Source organism: Podarcis erhardii, assembly GCF_964252035.2.
Source record: "Podarcis erhardii genome assembly, chromosome: 17".
Classification (NCBI taxonomy): domain Eukaryota; kingdom Metazoa; phylum Chordata; class Lepidosauria; order Squamata; family Lacertidae; genus Podarcis; species Podarcis erhardii.
In genome coordinates this window covers 1,311,124-1,330,899 of record NC_138515.1, presented here as the reverse complement: position 1 = coordinate 1,330,899, position 19,776 = coordinate 1,311,124, and the positions used below count along the sequence as shown (strand labels likewise).

Sequence of the window (19,776 nt, the reverse complement as noted above, 5' to 3'; positions counted from 1 at the left end):
AGCTCTGGCGTCAACATCTTGCCTGCTTCCCTCCCCATCTGCTGCCAGAGTTGGCAGCCTCACTCTGCCTCATAGCAGAGCCGCCTCTGGCTACACGAAAGAGATGGGGGTGCATGAGTGTGGTCCCTCAGCATCCTATAATAATAACAACCCTCCACAGGCTCTGTTAAGGCCAAGGTAAGATGAGTGGGTTACAGAGCAAGAGAGCATCTTTACTTTACTTTACGTTGCTTTAACCACCATCTCTTTGCACAGCTCATTCACCCTGCAACAAATTCTACGCAGGAGCGCAACAATGGCTGCAGCACTGGAGCAGCTGCTTTGCACGTCCAGGGTCCCAGCCTCAGTCCCCAGCACCCCCATGTCCTTTGTTGCTGCCAGTCAGTGCTGCCAGTACCAGGCTAGACAGACCAATGGTCTGGCACAGTTCAAAGAAGCTTCCTAAGTCCCTAGAGGCTTAGTCCACTTTATTTACCAGCACCAGACATAGGAGTTGTTTTATTATTATTATTTAAATATATTTGCTGCTTCTGCTCTTGTGCATGAGGCTTCCCCGCTTCCCCACCCAAGTATCATTATTTTTAAAATAAAAATGGCCACTCTAACCTTGGCAAGCATGGGCTGCCTACATGTCTCGGCTTCCCTCAAAGAGTCCTGGGAACCATAGTTTGTTGAGGGTGCTTGTAGCTCTGTGATGGTAAACTCCAGTTCCCATTATTATTTGCAGTGTGGAGCCATCTACATTATATATATGGTTTGCATGCAGCCTTAACCACAGAGCTGGGATATAGAAGCCTTTTATGTCTTCCAGACAGAGAAGCTCTAGTCCCAATTATTATTTTCTTTCCACAGCCTTTATAACCTTACATTTTCTCTCCCCACCCCCCATCACTGCTTCCTCTCCTGGAGCATCCTGGGAATTGTAGTCTTCAGAGCCAAGGCCGGTTCTCACTACCACTTTAGCAGTGTGGACTTCCTGCCTATGGAAAACCAGCCCCATGCGCATCCCCCAACATATGCAGGACTTGTCTTCTTAACCACATGCTGGGAAGATTCATTTCCCAGGCAAGCACCTCCCAATGAGTGCTTGAAAGCAAACTCTGCCCATGTCAGCCAGTGCTTTTTACAGGCCATGTTTGTATCCACACTCCTGTTTACTGTGCCCTCACTACATTTCCAGTTCTGGAGATCTAAGCCCTGTTCACACAACAAACTGCATCTGTATCCCAAACGGTTATAAAATATTGCTGTCTCACATGTTGTTTCTCAAACCAGCTTCATGCTAATTGAGGTCCTTAGCTGATCCTAATTTGTTGATAGCCAAGGTGTGAACACCTTGTGTAAACACATTGGTGCCCTGGAGCGTACACAAGCAGCAGCAACAAATCTGACCCTAATGAAGCCATGCTGATGTGAACAGCTAGCGGGGAAAGACCTGTGCAATGCTTGGGGGTGGGGACAATGTCTCTTGTAAGGCAGGAATGTGAACAAACACTAGGAATAATAAACTTTTGCACACAGCTGTGGCACAACTAAATGGTTGTTACAGGAATAGGCCCTTAGACTGCAGATTGATACCTCTTAGCTCTGCGGGTTTCAAGCAGTCTTTCTCGGAACTGTAGGATTTCTTCTGTGTTTATCAGAGGTTCCTTGGAAGAATGATCAATAATTATAGACAAATTCCTCCAGAAACATCTTCTACTCTAAGGCAGCCCCCCTCCCATGCCTCAGTGCTCAGCAGTTAGAGTTGTCACATTTTGCCTATAACTATTTTAGCATATGGGAGGGGTGAGTGCTTCTGAACACCCGCAGAGTTTCTTCCACCACCCCTCTTGGCATGAGCAGAGTGTCATTTGTGAGCAGAATACCCTGCTGCCTGCCCAGCAACTGCCTGGGTGCCTGGAATCTGGTGCCTGGCATCCTGCTCTCAGGGGAGTTTGGTACCCAAACTGCTGCACTGCCTGTGAAGCCGCCCTGGCAGAAGACAGTAGGTGGCCAAGATGGCTGCGAGGGAAGAAGCTCAGGCTCTTCCTTCAGCTACCTGAACATCCTTGGTGAAACAATGCTCCCTGTTGCCATTTTGCCATATGCCTCCTGCAGAAATGGTGCCAGTATACTCTCCGCCAGTTCAGAAAAGAAAGCAAGACCAGGCTTGCAATCCTCTCCCCTCACATCCTGTTTTTTCATGGCATGCATCATTATCCTCCCTGCACCCATCATTCCATGCTGCCAAAGGCCTTTCTCTGCCTGCCGCCTGCTGTATCCATTTGCTCTGCACTGACTTAAAAGCCAAGATGGTGTTTCTTCTTTTGGTTTTACAAATACAGTAGAAAAAGAAAGAAAGAAACATGTTTGTTCTGTAGTAAGTCATTGGCAGTCCAAAATAGACTTCAGCAGGTGCAGTGGATGGAACAGCAGGCTGTGTGGTGTATAGTGACTTAGTGTTCATGCATGCACATGCCATCGCATGTGCACTAGAGACAAGATATATGCTCTGCTCATTATGTTCACTTGCCCCCTGTTCAATGTGCCACGGGCAAATTTGTTGGGATCAATCATACAGAAACTAGAGGGTTACCCACCAAAATTCCACCTTGCCCAAATCTTGCAGGATAAGGATACTCATACGACCCTAAATGTGGCTAGGTTCCTGGTCGCTGTCCTTACCCAAAAGCGACGCCAAGGAGCACTACAAGCTAACTAAGGCGTAGTATGCCATTCTATCTTATAGTATTTTATTGTCATAGTGGTGTTTTAGCGGCTGTTTTTCCCACGTGCACAAGTTGTTATTTATGTGTCGTTTTTACCTGTATGGGCCTACGGCTGTAAATAAAATTACTTACTTACTATGCTCTGCTCAGAGATTTCCCTCCTGGGGAGGGAACTCAACACTACAGAACAGGCTACACCAACCTGGTGCCTGCCGGCTGTTTTGAACTACAACTCCCATTGATCCCAGCACAGCTTAGGGAAGACTGCTGCAGAACTATAGCTCTTGCATTTTCTACTAACAAAAAATATTAAAAATATTAAAAAAGCAAAAATAGGGGGCATTGGTTTACCTGGGACAGGAAAGCAGAAAATAAAAGCTGCCCCTAGTAAATAGGAATAACTGGAATATGATTTTTAAAAATATTTTTTTAAAGACTCTTAATATAATTTTCAAAATCATTAAGCATCTTACAATAAAAATGGATTTGTACCCCATCCCTCCTCCCAACCACTCAGGATGTGTAGCGCACACATTCACAACACTGTGGAATCAGAGCACACACATGCTCATGCCTGCCTTCAATTGTAGCAGAAGCGTGGAAATGCCTTGTGGCTTCTGAAAGACTAACAGCTCTACCACGGCACAAGCTTTTGGTGGTTGCTGAGTCCATGGAAGGATGAAGTGTAATCCTCAGGAGGCACAAATATATCCATGTGAGTATAAAAGCGGGTGGGGAGGGAACATAATGGCTGGGGTTTACGGGGAAAGAAATGCAAAAAAAGGCATTTTGTGACAATAAAATTCAAGCTGAAAGGTTTGGCAAGCAAACACAGTGACCCTTTGCAACCACTTTTGCCAACCTGGTACCTTCCAGGAGTTTCAGACTACGTCTCCCCTCTGCCCCTGCCAGCATGCTGGCAAAGGATAGGTGATGCTAGAATGAACCTTCAGCGCAAGGATTGGGGAACCTTGTTCTCTCCAGATGTCTCTGGTTTACAGTTCCCTTCATCCCTGAGCACTGGCCATGTTGACTGGGGCTGAGAGTTCAACAGCATCTGGGGGGTGGGGGGTAGCTTCCCCATCTCTGCATTAAAGATGACACAAAGTGTTTGTTGGTTTTGCTGCTGCCAGAGACTAGCATGGCTGCCTCTTTGGCTAACAATTAAAGCAAGTAGAAAGGAGAACTATGCAGTGGTTCAGTCAAAGTCAAGTTGGGTGGCAAGTATCCTTGCAAACCAACAGGCCATTCATTCCATTGAAAGTGATCCCGGGAGCACATGGACCCGGGTGATTCAAGCAAGGCTCAGAGGCTGTGGCTTAGGACAATGAGCTGCCATCTCAGTGCAAGAGATGGCAGCATATACAAGGCAGCCTTTTGATCTTCTGTTCAGCATGGTGCTGCACACCCAGTGGGAGACAGCTGGGGAGCAGGGCTTTGGCTGCAGCTGCTTGGGGCTGCTGTGTGTCTGCCGCAGCCTTCAAGGCACTGACACCCTCTATCTTGCCCTGCCGTGAAACAACAGCCTTTGCATCCTGACACATCATCCCCAGCAGGGATCCAGAGCCGCCTGCGACAAACATCGCCAATCCATGCTCCCTACGGCGCACGCATCCTGAAGCTGCAATCTCTAGGAGAAAGCAGGATGCCCAAAGCATGCATTACGGTTGGGGGTACGATGCGGAGGAAGCCAAGTGGAGCGAGTAGGGCAGAACACCTACCACCCCACATTGCCCCTGCTTCAGCCAGATACTGTCGCTCTTCAGCCCCCTTGCTTGCTTGCATAAGAGGTCCCTAGAAGGGAAATATATTTGTAGCTCATTTCCCCAGCATGCACATCGGCCACATTAGCCAGCCTCAATTCTGCTGGGAGCTGAATGTAAGCCTAGGCACTTAACTTGCTGTGCTATTATAATAACCCTGGTGATACCATTGGGGTGTTTCTGAGTCACCCTGTTAACCAGCTGGCCTCAGAGACCCAGAGAGGCTCTACAAGAACCAGTCATTCCAACAAGAGAGAGTGCTACTCTGTGCTTTTTATTAAGGACTCTTTCCTTTTATTGAGGGCTTCTTACCTTAAGAAGTATTTGCGCAATTGTCCACCAAATTCAATCATGTCAAATGGGGGAAAATGTGATATGTATGTCATTAGGAATATTAGAACAAATCAGATGAAAATCCCATTTTGGCCAGCATTTTGTTTTCCAATAACAGCCAGCAATCTGTATCTGAGAACCTCATAGGCAGGAGTTAAAGGCAATAGCCTTCCCCTATTCTTGATCACTGTTATCTCATATTATACAGGTATACTGCCTCTGTACATGGGGTCTCCATTTCCTGACCATGGCTAGTTGCTGTGGATAAACATATTCCCACCCAACCCCATGGATCTGTCTCATCCTTTTGTTGAGCCAAATGCCATCATCCACTCCATCTTGCAGCACTGAATTCTGTAGGTTACATTTGTATAAAGGAGGTAACTGATTAACTACTCAGAAGTTTGGAATTTCTATGCTATTTGCTTGCAGGATAGATGATGATAGATGACAGATAGATAGATGATAGATAGATAGATAGATAGATAGATAGATAGATAGATAGGAGAGAGAGGGGGGGGGAGAGAGAGAGAGAGAGAGATATGCAAATTCACAACAGATGGCCAATTGGCCTACTGTGACAATCCTCAACATTGGCAGCCTGGGATTTGACACATTCAGGCTGCAGAAATCACATCTTGCTAATTCACATAATAAACTTAACTGGCATGCATGTTTACATTCTTCCCTATTGAGTATCCTGACCTCTGTCTAAGTGAGGTTCCTCAAATCTCACGCACCTTCACACATACCTACAACAACTGCAACCACACAAGGGCTGGCATCCCCATGCCCAAAACCTCCGGATGGCAACTGGCACATGGACCATGCAATGCTGGAGTGATGGGTTTGGGGGGCCTGTGCCAATTGGGAACAGAAGGAGCAGGGGTGGAGTGAAAGAGCGAGTGGGAGAGACTATACCATGAGAAGAAAGGGGGTAGCTGAGTGTAGCAGCATATTCTGCCATGCACAGGCAATCACAAAACACAGATACCCAAACCTGATATATCACAGGTGAGTGAAGGCCAGTCATAAGTGAGATAGAGCCAGGCAGGAAATCAAATGGCTACTAGAGGCTATTAATAAAAGGATGATCTGGTAATATATAAATCAGCATTTTTGCTTAAGGGACTTGTAGCAGGATACTAAATCCTCCTTCTTGGAAGTCAAATGGTTAAAAATATGCTTAAAAACACTCTCACTGAAGCCAAGATTTTAAAATGGTTTGTACATTGTGTTTGCACAGAATCTTGCCAATCTTGCCCTTGGTTTATTTCAGCCTTGCCTTAACCACAAGTTGTCCCACAGATGATCAAATAAACCATGGCTTGTATCTCCAACATTTCTTTTCTTTTCCAACTGCTTCTGCTTCATGCCTTTGTAGGCAAGGACCTAGGGTGGGTTGGTGTTGGGTTCACAGATAATGCCAAGCCATAGTTAAAACAAGCCAAGGTTATGAACAATAACAAAAGGATAGCTTCAGCAAATGATTAAGCCACTGGGCAGGGTTCACATAAACCATGGTTTTAATGTCATTCCACCAGGGCCTGCAGGTATAAATTCAAAGAGTCAAAGAAGCACCTGCATATAGACCAAATGTACACCAACAGTAAGCCTGGTTACTTCAGAATTGCACCCAGAGCAATCTTATCAACAGAGACTGTCTCATGGTGCCCCACCAGAGAAAGACAGACTGGTAAAACCCAATCCACTAAAAAGAAGTGTGAATTAAGGAGCCCCCTGCAATCAGCTCTGCAGGGATGCACCACGACTCCCCTAAGGTCACCAATGTTTTTCTAACAAGACTTCCTTTGCCTGTGCCTGGGATGTAGAGCGTGAGCAGAGAAACCACATGGCCTGAGATTGGGAGCTTGCCTAGTGAACCACCTAGGAATGTGGGTGTGCCCAAGCCACAGTATCCTTCTCTGACACAGAAGGAAATAGGGCTCTGCCATAGCCATGATGGCGAGGTGACTAAAAAGTGGCAGAGATTGATCAAGCTGGAACCCAGGTAGGTCTCCATTGGTCAATAGAGCTAACCACCATCTGTATTGGCATTCTGTTGGCCTCTGAAGACACACCGGTTTACGCAGGCATTCCTTTGATGTCTCAACCCAAGTTTCCTGTTTCAATTGCTGTATTGTTTTAACAGGTATGCTTTAATTTTAATTTATTTTAATTTATGGATTTATAGCTTGATGTTTTAACACGATTATTTTGTTTTGTATTTTAATCAATTATTTTTATGTGTGATAGTACTCACTGAACTGAATTTCAGCCACCTCTTTTTCTTTTTTCCTTTTGCTGTTCATGACAACCATTGGGTGTTGGCACCCACTGCATGTTTATCAAAATATGAGTACCAGCACCTTATGATTTTGTTTTGTTTTTAACCAAAAAAAGCACTGTTTTAAATTATGGTTCTTTACATTTTAATTTTCTGTGTAACAAGTTTTTTATACTTTATGCTAGTTTTTTAAAGTGCTTAGGAGCCTATTTTTGCAGTGGGAGGTGTTAATAACAACAACAACAACAATAATGATAACACAGCTTTCCTTAGTCAGTTCATTTTTGTTTTTTTGGTAAGGCGCATGCTTGCAGTCCCTCTTTGTTGCTTACAAACAGGTGCCCCCTTTTCCCTCAAGTGTTTGAAAGTGAAGGACTGTTTTGAGTTAATCTGCACATCCAATTCTGCCTTCACACAAACACACGGCGAACAGGAGCAAACTCTGCCCATAACTCTGCCTATTAATTACAGGCAGAGTTCTTGAAACATGAACAGTCCATAGCAATGACAAAGAGGCAGCAAGGCCGGCACCTGCTCTGCCTGGCAACTGCAGGGATGATGGAGGACTGAAAACCATTGAGGTTGCAGACCAGAGTAGCCCCACAGCTGCCAGAAATATATATACTTCTTTTCCAGAAGATCTTCCTCTGTTTATGAATAACACCCAATGTATAACTCAAAGGCATGAAAGGGCTGGGAAACCTTGAACGATCTTGGGAAATGCAGCTTCCTGTGGGCCACTGGGACATAAACATGCTGCATGAGAAACTGGTAGAATTCATAGAATCATAGAAGTGTAGAGGTGGAAAGGAGCCTGGCTCAAAGGTCATCTAGTCCAAACCCCTTGCTTTGGTACAGTTCGTTTTGGGGGCCCAATCCAGCCCCCATGGCAGTATATGTCCTTAAAAAAAGCTCAGCAACTTTGGTCGGCCCTCACACATGTTCACTTCATCAAATCTGGCCCTCTTTGAAAAAAGTTTGGGCACCCCTGCTTTAGTATAACATAGTTACTGATGTATCCTAAGGCTTAGTATGTCATGACAACCAATCATCTATTTTAGCCAGTATCCTGTTATGGACAGTTGACAGTATCAGGTGTTATAAAGGAGGTATATAAAACAGCTTACACTCCTTCAGTTTACACCCATTCTACAGGTTAATTAGACCATCATTCACAAAACCATTATTTAACTAATGGTGAAGTCACAATGAATTGGCTTTTTCCTTTCCTCCCTCCAGGGGATTATGGCGCACTGGCAATCCTCCTGAATTCTCTGAGATGGACTGAGCTTGCAGGTCCTGACTCAGCCCACTTGTGTTGATTTCCCCACATTAAAACAAAAACAAAACACAATTCTACAAACTGGTGCTGTCCTAATATTCCTGCCTGCCATCAATTTGTCTAGCTCATTTTCTAATCCAGTTATACAGTTGACCATTAGCATATTCTGGGGCATTCAATTCCAAAGCTCAGCAGTAGTGCTGTATTTTCTAGTTTAAAATCCCTATTTATTTTACATTATGTGCGCATGTGCTCATTTCATCTGATCCAATTCCATGCACAAGGACTGATCCCATTCATAATGGAAGCATTGAGTTCTCCATCTTCTTACCCATCAGTCTTGTCCAACTAGCCCTTCTTGGTTATCATAACCTCTAAAAATCATGATTCCCTTGGGAGAGTTCACAGAGTCCATTCTCACCCTGTAATGTTGCTCTGATAGAGAAATCAGGGGCAGGCGAGAGAAGGCTCTCGGGGGATGCCTAGCACAGGAAGCTAGGCATGATTTAGCTCCATGCCATATAACATGCCTGTCCCCAGCTGTTGTCCAGCCTGGGATTTTGGCACAGGAAGCAATGCTCAAGGGACTGATGCCTTCATAGGCTTGTGCTCCCTAGCTGGTGGGTCTCAGAGTCCCTGTATAGAAACCACAGGTAAATGGAGCCTTCCCTTCATGTTGGCTTCTGGAAAACTGGACAACCATGCCACTTACTGGCCAGAGTGGCCCAACAGCTGTGGGTAGAGAAGGTCACCCAGCCAAGGAAGCTGGAAGGTTGGGGGGAAAGAAGGCAGAGGACAAGTGTAGGCTCTGGGAGAGCCAGGAGACAACTGGTGCTTGTGCTGTAGCCTCTGAAGGGAGGGGAATCTGGGTGAAGGCATGGTGGGGGCAGGAAGGTGAGTCTGGAGGGACTGGGTCTGACTGGTGTGTCAAACCAGAGAGTCACACATTCTCTGGAGACTTGGAACAAAATTAGACCATGCAGCCTTAAGAACAATCCTGGCTTTTGGTTGTGATCATTCCCTAAGGGAGTCTCCTTGGGGAAGTGCAAAATTGTTTCACCAAAAAGCTGAAGGATGAACCCACAGTTCCCCTTCCCCTTCATCTTCCATGAGCCTGGGGAGGGGGAAAGGCAGACACAGAGAGAAGCATCTTCCATTTTGCCCAGATAACTCCCTGAAATTCCTGTTCAATTATTCAGACCTCCTCCATACCTTAGCAAGGCCAGCCAACCCAAGATGCAGACTGGGAGGGCAGCCAAATTGGCACTCGTCACCCAGCTGGTATTTTTGACTTCTCAGCCTGATACAGGTTGGGGCTGCAAGACAAATGCTAGTTGTCCATCCTCTTTTCTTTTCTTTTCTTTTCTTTTCTTTTGGTAAACCGTTTGTGTTAGGAAAACTAAGCACCATTTCTTTCCCACAACTTCAGCACACACCAACCTGTTTCACCTGGAAATCTCTCCCCTTTCCTCCTCTTAATGAAAACATGGTCTACAATGACCCTGGGCTGAGTTCACCTCTGGTGCAGGCCAAAGGGTACATAGCCTGGTGGCCATCAAGGTCCACCTGCTGTCTGACACCTTCCTCCCTCTATCCCTTTCTTTGTCACCTCTCACAGCCCTGTCAGACGGGCAATAGATACTCTGCACAGAGACAGATGGGGCATGCGGCAACAGAAAAGTGCAAAGGGAAAATAAGAAGAGAAAGTGAGGGGGTGATGCAATAGCTGAGGGGGAATGGATTTTGGGATGGAATGACAGGTCGGATGAAGAGGTGGAAGAGGGATGGGTGGGTGAACTCTAAAGGAAGGTGGGAGCCTGCAAAAGTGAGAACGCTGGCGGGAATGAAGAGAGGCACAGCAGCGCATGCATGATAGGGAGCTGCCTGCCTTGTTGTGCGCTGTGACAAAAGAACAGGGGGGAACGGCAGGGTTTAAGAAGCTTTCCCACCTAGTGCCCTCCAGATGTTTGGGCAGTGCTGGCTGGGACCAATGGAAGCCGCAGCCTGAAACACCTGGAGGGCACCAGGTTAGCCAGGACTGGGCTGAAGAGCAGCTACCAGGTTGCCAGCTTCCCCCACGCTTGTCACAAAGGTGCGGGGGGGGGGGGCGGCCTGGAGGAAGCATCTGCCACATCTTGGTGCCCCGACACTCGAAGTGGCCAAGGCTGGGGGAGGGGAGAAATAATAGGGATGGTTGGCCCCCTCTGGAGAACTGGGAGCGGTCATGGGGGGGGGGGGAGTAGCTAATCCTTTGTCTCCTTCAGGCAGAAGGAGGAAGGAAGGGTGGATGGATGATGGAGGGATAAGCGGGGCGGGAGGGGCGGCTTCCCCATCTCCCCTTGCCAGCTCCTTACCAGTCTGTCCCTGGCTCATCCACCACCAGCAGCACTTTGCTGCGCCCCGAGGACCCTCCGGAGCCGGCGACCCCCCCGACCTGCTCGCTGAAGGTGGCCGCCGCCGCCGCGGTCGTCTGCTTCACGGCGTTGGAGAGGGAGGAAAAGAAGCCCCCGGCCCCGCCGCTGCTGCCCGCGCCCGGGCTGGGGGCCGACGGCGGCCTTTCGGCGGGCGAGACGCTGCCGGGCGACGGCGAGGTGGCGCTGGGGGGCGGCGGAGGGGGCTGCGGGCGCTGCAGGTCCGTCATGTAGCCGTTGGGCAGGTTGGCCATGAAGTTGCTGTCCGAGAGACGCCTGCGCAGGTAATTCATGTTGGCGCCGGGAGGGGGGTCGCAGGGGGTCGGCGGTGGGGCAGGGGGACTCCTAGGGAGGGGACCCCCTCGAGCGCTGCGTCTCTGGGTGGGGTGGGGTTTGCTAAGCCTTCCAGGTGGGATCCCCACCACCCCCACCCCCGGACGGCTGCTGCGGAGATCTCAGGGGTTGCCCAGCTAAAGGAGGATCTAGAGAACGACCAGCCTGCCAGGGATTTCTCGGGGGGGGGGCGACTAACGGGGAGAGGCTCCCTCCCTGCAGCAGATCTGTCTCCTGCAGGGAAGATGAGGCTGCTCTTTTCCTTTTAGCCCTCTGGGATCCTTTGCTTCTGAAGGGATTTGCAGGAGGGATCTCTCTCTCTCTAGCCGGGAAAGGGTCCTCCAAAGCGCTTTCTCGGCGCGCCTGCCTCCTGGGGAAAGGATCTATAGGGAAAGATGGGTGCCCTTGTTCCCCTGCGCTTTGGGAGCGGGAGATCGCTCGAGAGAAAGGAACAGCCAGCCCGGCGCGGCTCCTCCCAAGTCCTTCTGTGAGCCTCAGCAACCAGCCCTGCCCAGTTAAGCGGCTCTCCTGCGCGTGGACTCGCCCAAATGCTTCCCTTCCCCCCTCTGCGGCTGCAGTGGTAGGCGCCTTGCCTCTGCGAAGCGAATCCCGGGGTGGACCATTAGGCGACAGGAGAAGGGGAGGAGCTCGGCTGCTCTCTCCTCCGCCCCCCTCCCTGGCGAGTGTGAATGGTACGGCCCGGTACCCAACAGCGGAGATGCAGGGACGGAGGCAGAAGGATGCTGATGATGCTGTGCGCTCTGATGGAATTGATGCTGGTGGTGCCACTGCCCTTAATGCTGAGGTTGACGTCATGGTGCCAGTGTCGATGATGTCACGAAGCTGGTGGCAAAGAAATCCCAAAGCTGATTTATATTCCCACTGGTTCCACTGCACTGTAGGATGTATCAATGGATATCGGAATAAGTGGAAAGCCTCCCTTGAGGGCTGCAGGGAATGGGATACAGTCACAGGGAGAGGCGGGAACTTCCCTCTTGCCCATATTTTGATCCTTCAATGAATGGGCCAGAGACAGACAGCCAACCACCACCCAGGACTCTGAGAAAGCAGAGAAATGGGAGGTCTGTTTCCTACCTGCTTGAAGTGTGACCTGGCCGTTATGTGGACTTTTAATTGTAGAATTGTAGAAATGGCATTGGTTGTTTCTAGAGGTAGTTTGATTGTTTGCATTTAATCTTATTTTAGCTTATCAAATGCCACTCCAACAGCTTCTGGCCTTCTGCCCCTGAATGCCAGTGCCTGGGAATGATCTGTGAGCCAAGCGCTGTTGCTGCATCCATGCCCAGCCTGCAGGCTTCCCACGGGCACCCGATGGACCCTGTGAGAACAGGATGCCATGGACTGATTGGGCCATTGGCCTGATCCAGAAGACTCATCTTGTGTTCTTATGCAGTTTATGAATCTGTAAAATAAATAAATAACAATTTACCTACAGAGCTATGAAAATAAGCAGAGAAGGGAAAGGTGCACACCACCAAGCAAAAAGAAAAAACCAAACCAATAATAATAATAATAATAATTATTATTATTATTATTATTATTTATACCCTACCCATCTGGCTGGGTTTCCCCAGCCACTCTGGGTGGCTCCCAATAAAATATTAAAAACACAATGAAACATCAAACATTATAAACACCTTCAGGTGTTTTCTAAAAGTCAGGTAGTTGTTTGTTTCCTTGATATCTGATGGGAGGGCATTCCACAGAGCGGGCGCCACTACCAAGAAGGCCCAACAAGATGAATTTTAACAGGGAGAAATGTAAAGTATTGCACTTGGGCAAAAAAAATGAGAGGCACAAATACAAGCTGGGTGACACCTGGCTTGAGAGCAGTACATGTGAAAAGGATCTAGAAGTCTTGGTTGACCACAAACTTGACATGAGCCAACAGTGTGATGCGGCAGCTAAAAAAGCCAATGCAATTCTGGGCTGCATCAATAGGAGTATAGCATCTAGATCAAGGGAAGTAATAGTGCCACTGTATTCTGCTCTGGTCAGACCTCACCTGGAGTACTGTGTCCAGTTCTGGGCACCACAGTTCAAGAAGGACACTGACAAACTGGAACGTGTCCAGAGGAGGGCAACCAAAATGGTCAAAGGCCTGGAAACGATGCCTTATGAGGAACGGCTAAGGGAGCTGGGCATGTTTAGCCTGGAGAAGAGGAGGTTAAGGGGTGATATGATAGCCATGTTCAAATATATAAAAGGATGTCACATAGAGGAGGGAGAAAGGTTGTTTTCTGCTGCTTCAGAGAAGCGGACATGGAGCAATGGTTCCAAACTACAAGAAAGAAGATTCCACCTAAACATTAGGAAGAACTTCCTGACAGTAAGAGCTGTTCGACAGTGGAATTTGCTGTCCAGGAGTGTGGTGGAGTCTCCTTCTTTGGAGGTCTTTAAGCAGAGGCTTGACAACCATATGTCAGGAGTGCTCTGATGGTGTTTCCTGCTTGGCAGGGGGTTGGACTCGATGGCCCTTGTGGTCTCTTCCAACTCTATGATTCTATGATTCTATGATTCTGGTTCACAGGGGTAGAAGGAAAAAAGGTTCATGGCCCTTGGTTATTTATTTGTATGTTGCTTACATGGCACTATCAGTGCTTTACAGACCAACATTAGGAAAAAGAAATAATGGTGCCTTCTATTAAGCTCCTAACCTTAAAGACTGTACAGGTATCTAGTTTATCTCAGGCTCACGTAACAAGAGGGACCTTTGATTAGCAGGGGCTTTCCAGCATGGCCCCATGCTGCAAAAGCAGATGCAGACACACTTTTCAGGCAAGAAGATGATCATGAGGCATTCAGATGGTTTCTCTCCATGGCTTCCCAACACAAACTGAAGGGGTTAAGTATGCAGGATTAAAACTGTATATATTTAAATAATTTTTAAAAAAAATTTAAAGAGCAAATGTGTAAGGAAAATGAATGCATAGCACAGCCATAAGGTATGGCAGACAGTAAACAGGGCTAGAATTTTTTCTGTAAGGGAAGGAGAAGCCTCAGGCCCCATCACAGCATTGTTAGTAAAAATGTTTTAAAAGGTTTTTGACTAACTGGGTCCCCCCCCCCCCCGCTTCTGCTGAGTTACCTCTAATGTTTTAGTTTTGGGGGTCTCTTTTGAGATTTGTTGCTGAGAATTTTGATAGGAATGGGAAAACTGTTATAGATTTTATAACAGTTGTTATTTTTTATTTTAAAATGAGCTGGGGTATACATTTTAAAAAATTAAAAACAACAAATAAAACACACAAGCAGAAGCACTTTACATGCAGCATCATTTCATATGGAACTATACAAGCACACAGCTGTAGTCTGAGAATTTCCTTGAGGAAGCTGAATGATCCTGAGCATATAACAAATAAAATGCAGCCTCCTATGTACCTCACCTGAGAATAAGCCCCACTGAATATAGATGGGGTTACTTCTAAGTAAACATGTCAAGAACTGGCCTGTTAAAGTAGCAGCCAGGGCATTAAGCTTTGCTTGTGTGTGTGCACATAGTGCTTTACAGGATAATGCTATTTACTCAAAAGTAAATCCTATTGAATTTAAGGGGTATACTCCCAAATAAACAGGATTAGGGTTGCAGCTTAAAAGCCTTAATGAAAAAAGTAAAAAATGGTGACACAAACTGTGGGAATGTTCTGGGGTGCAGGAGAGGATATATTGACTAATTATATCCTTATCCAACTTGTGCTAACAAGTTCCCAAAATATCAGCAGAGTTTATAGACATTCCCCTTTAAGTTCGCAACGGTAACGCTTGCACAGGTTCGCTAGAACCTCTATAATAATTACTCTGGTAATTTCCCCTTTGTTCCCTCTTAAAATACAAGACACGACACAGTCTTTATAAAAGTATAAAAGAGTTTACTCACGTTCTGTTCACAATATGATCCCAGAAGGTAGGCAGGCTTAAAAAGGTTACATGCAGTTAGAATCTATCTTGTAGCAAGATAGTACTGTCCTCTCTTGGCTGGGAGCCAAGAGGGCATGTTGCTCCTTCAGAAGATGAAGATGGCAGAGAGGCAAGAGGCAAGAGGCAAGAGAGAGAGTGGCTGCCTGCCCTGTGCTTTTATCATTACCTGCACAGGTGAGGCCACACCCACCTCTGGTCACATGCGGAGGAAGTCCGTCCCCAGGAAGTTTACCTGCTTGCTGGACAGACATCCCTCCCCATGTTCTAACATGTACACTCTAGGAATGTTGTCATTGACTGCTCCTGTGTTTACATCCCACATACCCCTTCTCAGGCAATACAACATTATACAAAACATAAACAACTTTATTCAACCACCCAGAGTCCCAGCTTGACACGTAGATTCTGGAAACTCTCTCTTGGTAGGGGTTTCGTCAGGATGTCAGCAGTCATCTCTTGGGTGCTGCAGTAGGATAGTTCCACAAGTCCATCCTGGATCATCTGGCGTATGTAGTGGTATTTAACCCCAATGTGTTTTGTTCTGGCCAGGAACTTCTCACTCTGCGTCAGCTTCAGGCAACTTTGATTGTCCTCTAGCAAGCTGACAGGCCCTTTTCTCACCAACCCAAAGTCCTTTATGAGTTGATCAAGCCAGGCGATCTCTCTGCAGGCTTCTGTTGCTGCAACGTATTCTGATTCTGTGGAAGATAATGCTACACAGCTCTGTTTATAACTGCCCCATGAAACAGGTCCATCACCAAACATGAAAACATGACCACTTGTTGATTTATAATCAGCATTATCCCCAGCCCAATCCGCATCAGTATACCCAACCAACTTAGGGTCTCTGACGGCTGGTAACCTTAATTTACAATTCATGGTACCCTTCAAATATCGCACCACCCTCTTTACACCTGCCCAATCATGCTCAGTGGGAGAATTCACTTTTCTGCTAAGAATCCCCACAGCATTTGCTAAGTCAGGTCTACATGTGGTAACTAAATACAAAAGTTTACCAATCGCCGACCTGTAGTCATTGTTGTCTGGCAACTGCTTCGAATCCTGCTGATTCTTCAGGAAGTCAGTAGCCATCGGTGTAGCAACTGGATGTGCGTCTTGCATCTGCATGTGCTCAATCAGCTCGTGGATCTTCTGTCTTTGGCTGAGAAGAAATGAGCCGTCCTCTTCTCTTTCCACCTGGATCCCGAGGTAGTAGTGGACATCTCCTAGCTCCTTGACCTCCACCTCTTTGCTAAGGTGTTTTACTATCTGTGTATAGTCTTTCTCACTTGCTGTGGCAATAATCAGGTCATCAACAAAAGCTAAGATATATGAGAATTGTCCATTATTTGACTTACTGTACAAGCACTTATCAGCGTCGCCTTGCTTGTACCCAAGTTGCATCAGCATTTTATGCAACTTCTGGTTCCAGGCTCTAGCAGCCTGTTTAAGTCCGTAAAGTCCTTTCTGGAGTTTGCACACTAAATGTGCCTCATGTGGTTTTACAAAACCTTTGGGCTGTTTCATATAAATTTCTTCAGAAATCTGCCCGTGTAGAAAAGCGGTAGCAATGTCTATGTGTTTCACTCTCATTTTCTTGGAGGCTGCAATGCTTAGAAGCATTCTTACGCTGCTGTACCTCACAGTTGGTGCAAAAACTTCATCATAGTCTTCACCAAAACGCTGTGAAAATCCCTGTGCTACAAGTCTAGCTTTGTAGCGCTGCACTTCTCCTTCTGACCCCTTCTTAACCTTGAAAACCCATTTACTGCCAATGGCCTTCTTACCGGGAGGCAGCTCAGTGAGTGTCCAGGTCTTGTTCTGATGCAGTGCATCCATCTCCTCCTGCGCGGCCTTCCTCCAGAGACTGGCTTCTGCAGCTGGCATCTCCTGTATCTCTTCCCAAGTGGAAGGTTCTTGTGGAAACGCCGACCCTGCAAAGTAGGACAACCGTAATGGTGGGACACCTTTGTTGGTTCTGGACGAGCGCCTGACCTCTGGTTCTGCGACCGCATCAGCTTCCTCATCCTCCTCCAACGCAGGCATGTCCCCATCTGAGTCCTCATCTTCGTCTCTGGTGCCGCCAGGGTTCTGGTCCTCTGCGTCTTCTGGTGCGTCGCCTGTAGGGGGCGCTGTAACACTTGAAGGCAGATTATTACTTTGTGGGGTCTCAAAAGGGAAATATACAAATTCTTGAGTCCTTTCTGACTCATCTGAAGAATCCACAACAGTGTTCTTAGTGTCTACCTTTCCATATTCATCAACATAAACCGCATGGTATGCATTTGTCTTACCAGTTTGTAAGTCCATAATTCTGTATCCTTTGCCTCCAGAGGCATATCCCACAAGGATACCTGCTTTTGCCCTGGAGTCAAGCTTGTGTCTGTGTTCCTTGGGCACGTGGAAGTAACACAGACTTCCAAACACACGTATGTGCGACAGATTGGGAGCTTTCCCATGCCAAAGTTCAAATGGTGTGCGCTCTGCACCTTTAGTTGGCAGTCTATTCTGCAAATAGACCGACGTGTACACTCCTTCGGCCCACAGCTTCTGTGGCAAACATGCATCCTTTAGCATGCACCTTGTCATGTCCATAATGGACCTAAACTTTCTCTCAGCTATGGCATTCTGCTGTGGTGTGTAAGGAATTGTGGTTACGTGTGCAATTCCTTCCTTGGCCAGGAGAGCCTGCATTTCATTTGAGCAGTACTCACCTCCATTGTCGCTCATTAGCACAGCTGGAGCTCTCTGGAATTTGCTCTTGACCATGGCAATGTATTCCTGGAACTTGTCCACTGTCTCACTCTTCTCTTTGAGGAAATACACAACACAAAATCTTGAAAAGTCATCCAGAAATATTAAAATATATCTATTCTTTCCCAGTGAGGGAACACTCATGGGTCCACATATGTCAGTGTGCACTATGTCAAGCACTTTGTTGCTTCTTTGTTCTGCACAACGTGGAAATGAAGGTTTTACAGCCTTCTCAGTAATACAGCTTATGCACTTTGCTGGAGCTTTGTTGCTCTGCTTTACCTGCAAACCTCTTACAAGATCTCTTTTCTGTAGATCCAGAATGACGTTGGTGTCTCTATGTCCAAGCCTTCTGTGCCACAGGTCCAGATCTGCTTCATCCTTCTGGCTGGAATGTGCCACTTTTGCAGACTGATTCTCTGAAAGATCAAGCTCATATACACCATTGATTAGCTCTGCTTGAGCAAACACTTTGCCATTTCTAGTCACCTTGCATTCTCCATTTCCAAATGTGATCTGGAAACCTTTCTTGTCCAATGTGGACACGCTGATTAAATTGCAGCTCAGCTCTGGTACATACAAAACTCTAGAGATTGTGTTCTCAATGCATTCATTGTTTATATTGCATTTCAGACTCATGGAACCTGCACCTTTTGCTTTAACAATGTTGCCATCTGCAATTTCAATTTCAGATCCTTCTTCATCATTTATCTCATTAAAATAGTCCTTTTTATATGAAAAATGCGAACTGGCACCTGAATCTAAAATCCATTTATTACGTCTATTTTCACGATTCTGGACAGTTAAATTCCTTTCTTGCAGTAGCCATGTGCATTCACATTTCCCCTTCTTTTCTCCTTTTGGCTGAAAGGGGTGGGGTTTCTTGGCTTTAGGAGCCCTGCAATTCTTTGCAATGTGTCCTTCTTTGTTACAGTTGAAACAAATCACTTTCTTAGGCATCTCTTTGGACTTTGTACATTGCCTAGATGCATAACTGCTGTCCTTGCTTCTAGCATTTCTCACTGGAGATTCAGCTCTATCTCTGCATTCTTCTTTTAAATAACCAATCAAGTCTTTAAAAGTCAGACCTTGTCTATGATCCATCAAACTTACAAATGCGCTAAAGCGTGGTCCAAGTGATGATAACAAAAATGCTATCTTTGTGTCTTCATCAAAAGCTTTGGGAGTCAGATCAATTCTTTGAATAATCTCAGTAAACTTGTTGATGTGCTCTGTGAATTCCTCTTTTGAATTCATCCTCACTCTGGTTAATTTACACACCAAGTTTCTGAAGCAGTTTATGCTAGATTCTCCATACACGCGCTCTATATCTCTTAAGATTTGAGATGCATCATCTGTACTATTTATTAATGATAGCTGCTCATCACGAAGTCCACTCAAAATTATGTGTCTAGCTTCGCTGTTCATGCGTTTCCAAGCACTTATCTTGGCTAAAGCTTCCTCAGACGATCCCGTAGGTTGAGGGTTTAAAGCTTCCAAAATGTGCTTATAATCTAAACATGCTATCAAGCGCTGCTTCCAGTGTATGAAATTGTGTTCATTCAGCACAGGCATTCCTAGCTTTGCATCACTATCAAAAGCTGCTCTAGCCATCTTAAAATCCAAAAATTTGAAAATTCTTCAAAATTTCAAAATTTCTCAAAATTTTAAAATCAAAATCTCAAAAATCTCAAAATACAAAACAATTCTTCACTACCTTGGGTCACTGTGAACTCTGAGGGAAGGGGGGGTGCTTAATCCCCACTGCACAATGGAACAAAGGACCATGTGCTTACCAGGAAGTTAACTCAGAAAAATACTACTCAACTCAAAATGACAATCCAATGCAATCCTTCAAAAATACGCAGAAATATGCAATACTGGGGCCCATAACCCTTTGTGGGAATGTTCTGGTGTGCAGGAGAGGATATATTGACTAATTATATCCTTATCCAACTTGTGC

At 46.3% G+C, this 19,776-nt stretch overlaps 1 protein-coding gene across 2 annotated transcripts in view; it reads right to left on the bottom strand.

Moving 5' to 3' along the window:
* SYN1 (synapsin I) overlaps positions 1–11,707 on the bottom strand; it is a 122,347-nt gene extending 110,640 nt beyond the window's left edge. The window contains exon 1 of one of the 2 annotated variants that reach the window (XM_081844614.1): positions 10,731–11,707. In XM_081844614.1, coding sequence (XP_081700740.1) covers positions 10,731–11,080 — 350 coding nt within the window. In that variant the 5' untranslated portion in view covers positions 11,081–11,707. The remainder of the gene's footprint in view (positions 1–10,730) is intronic. The other variant, XM_081844615.1, reaches the window with a different exon arrangement.
* Between the last annotated feature and the right edge of the window lie 8,069 nt (positions 11,708–19,776).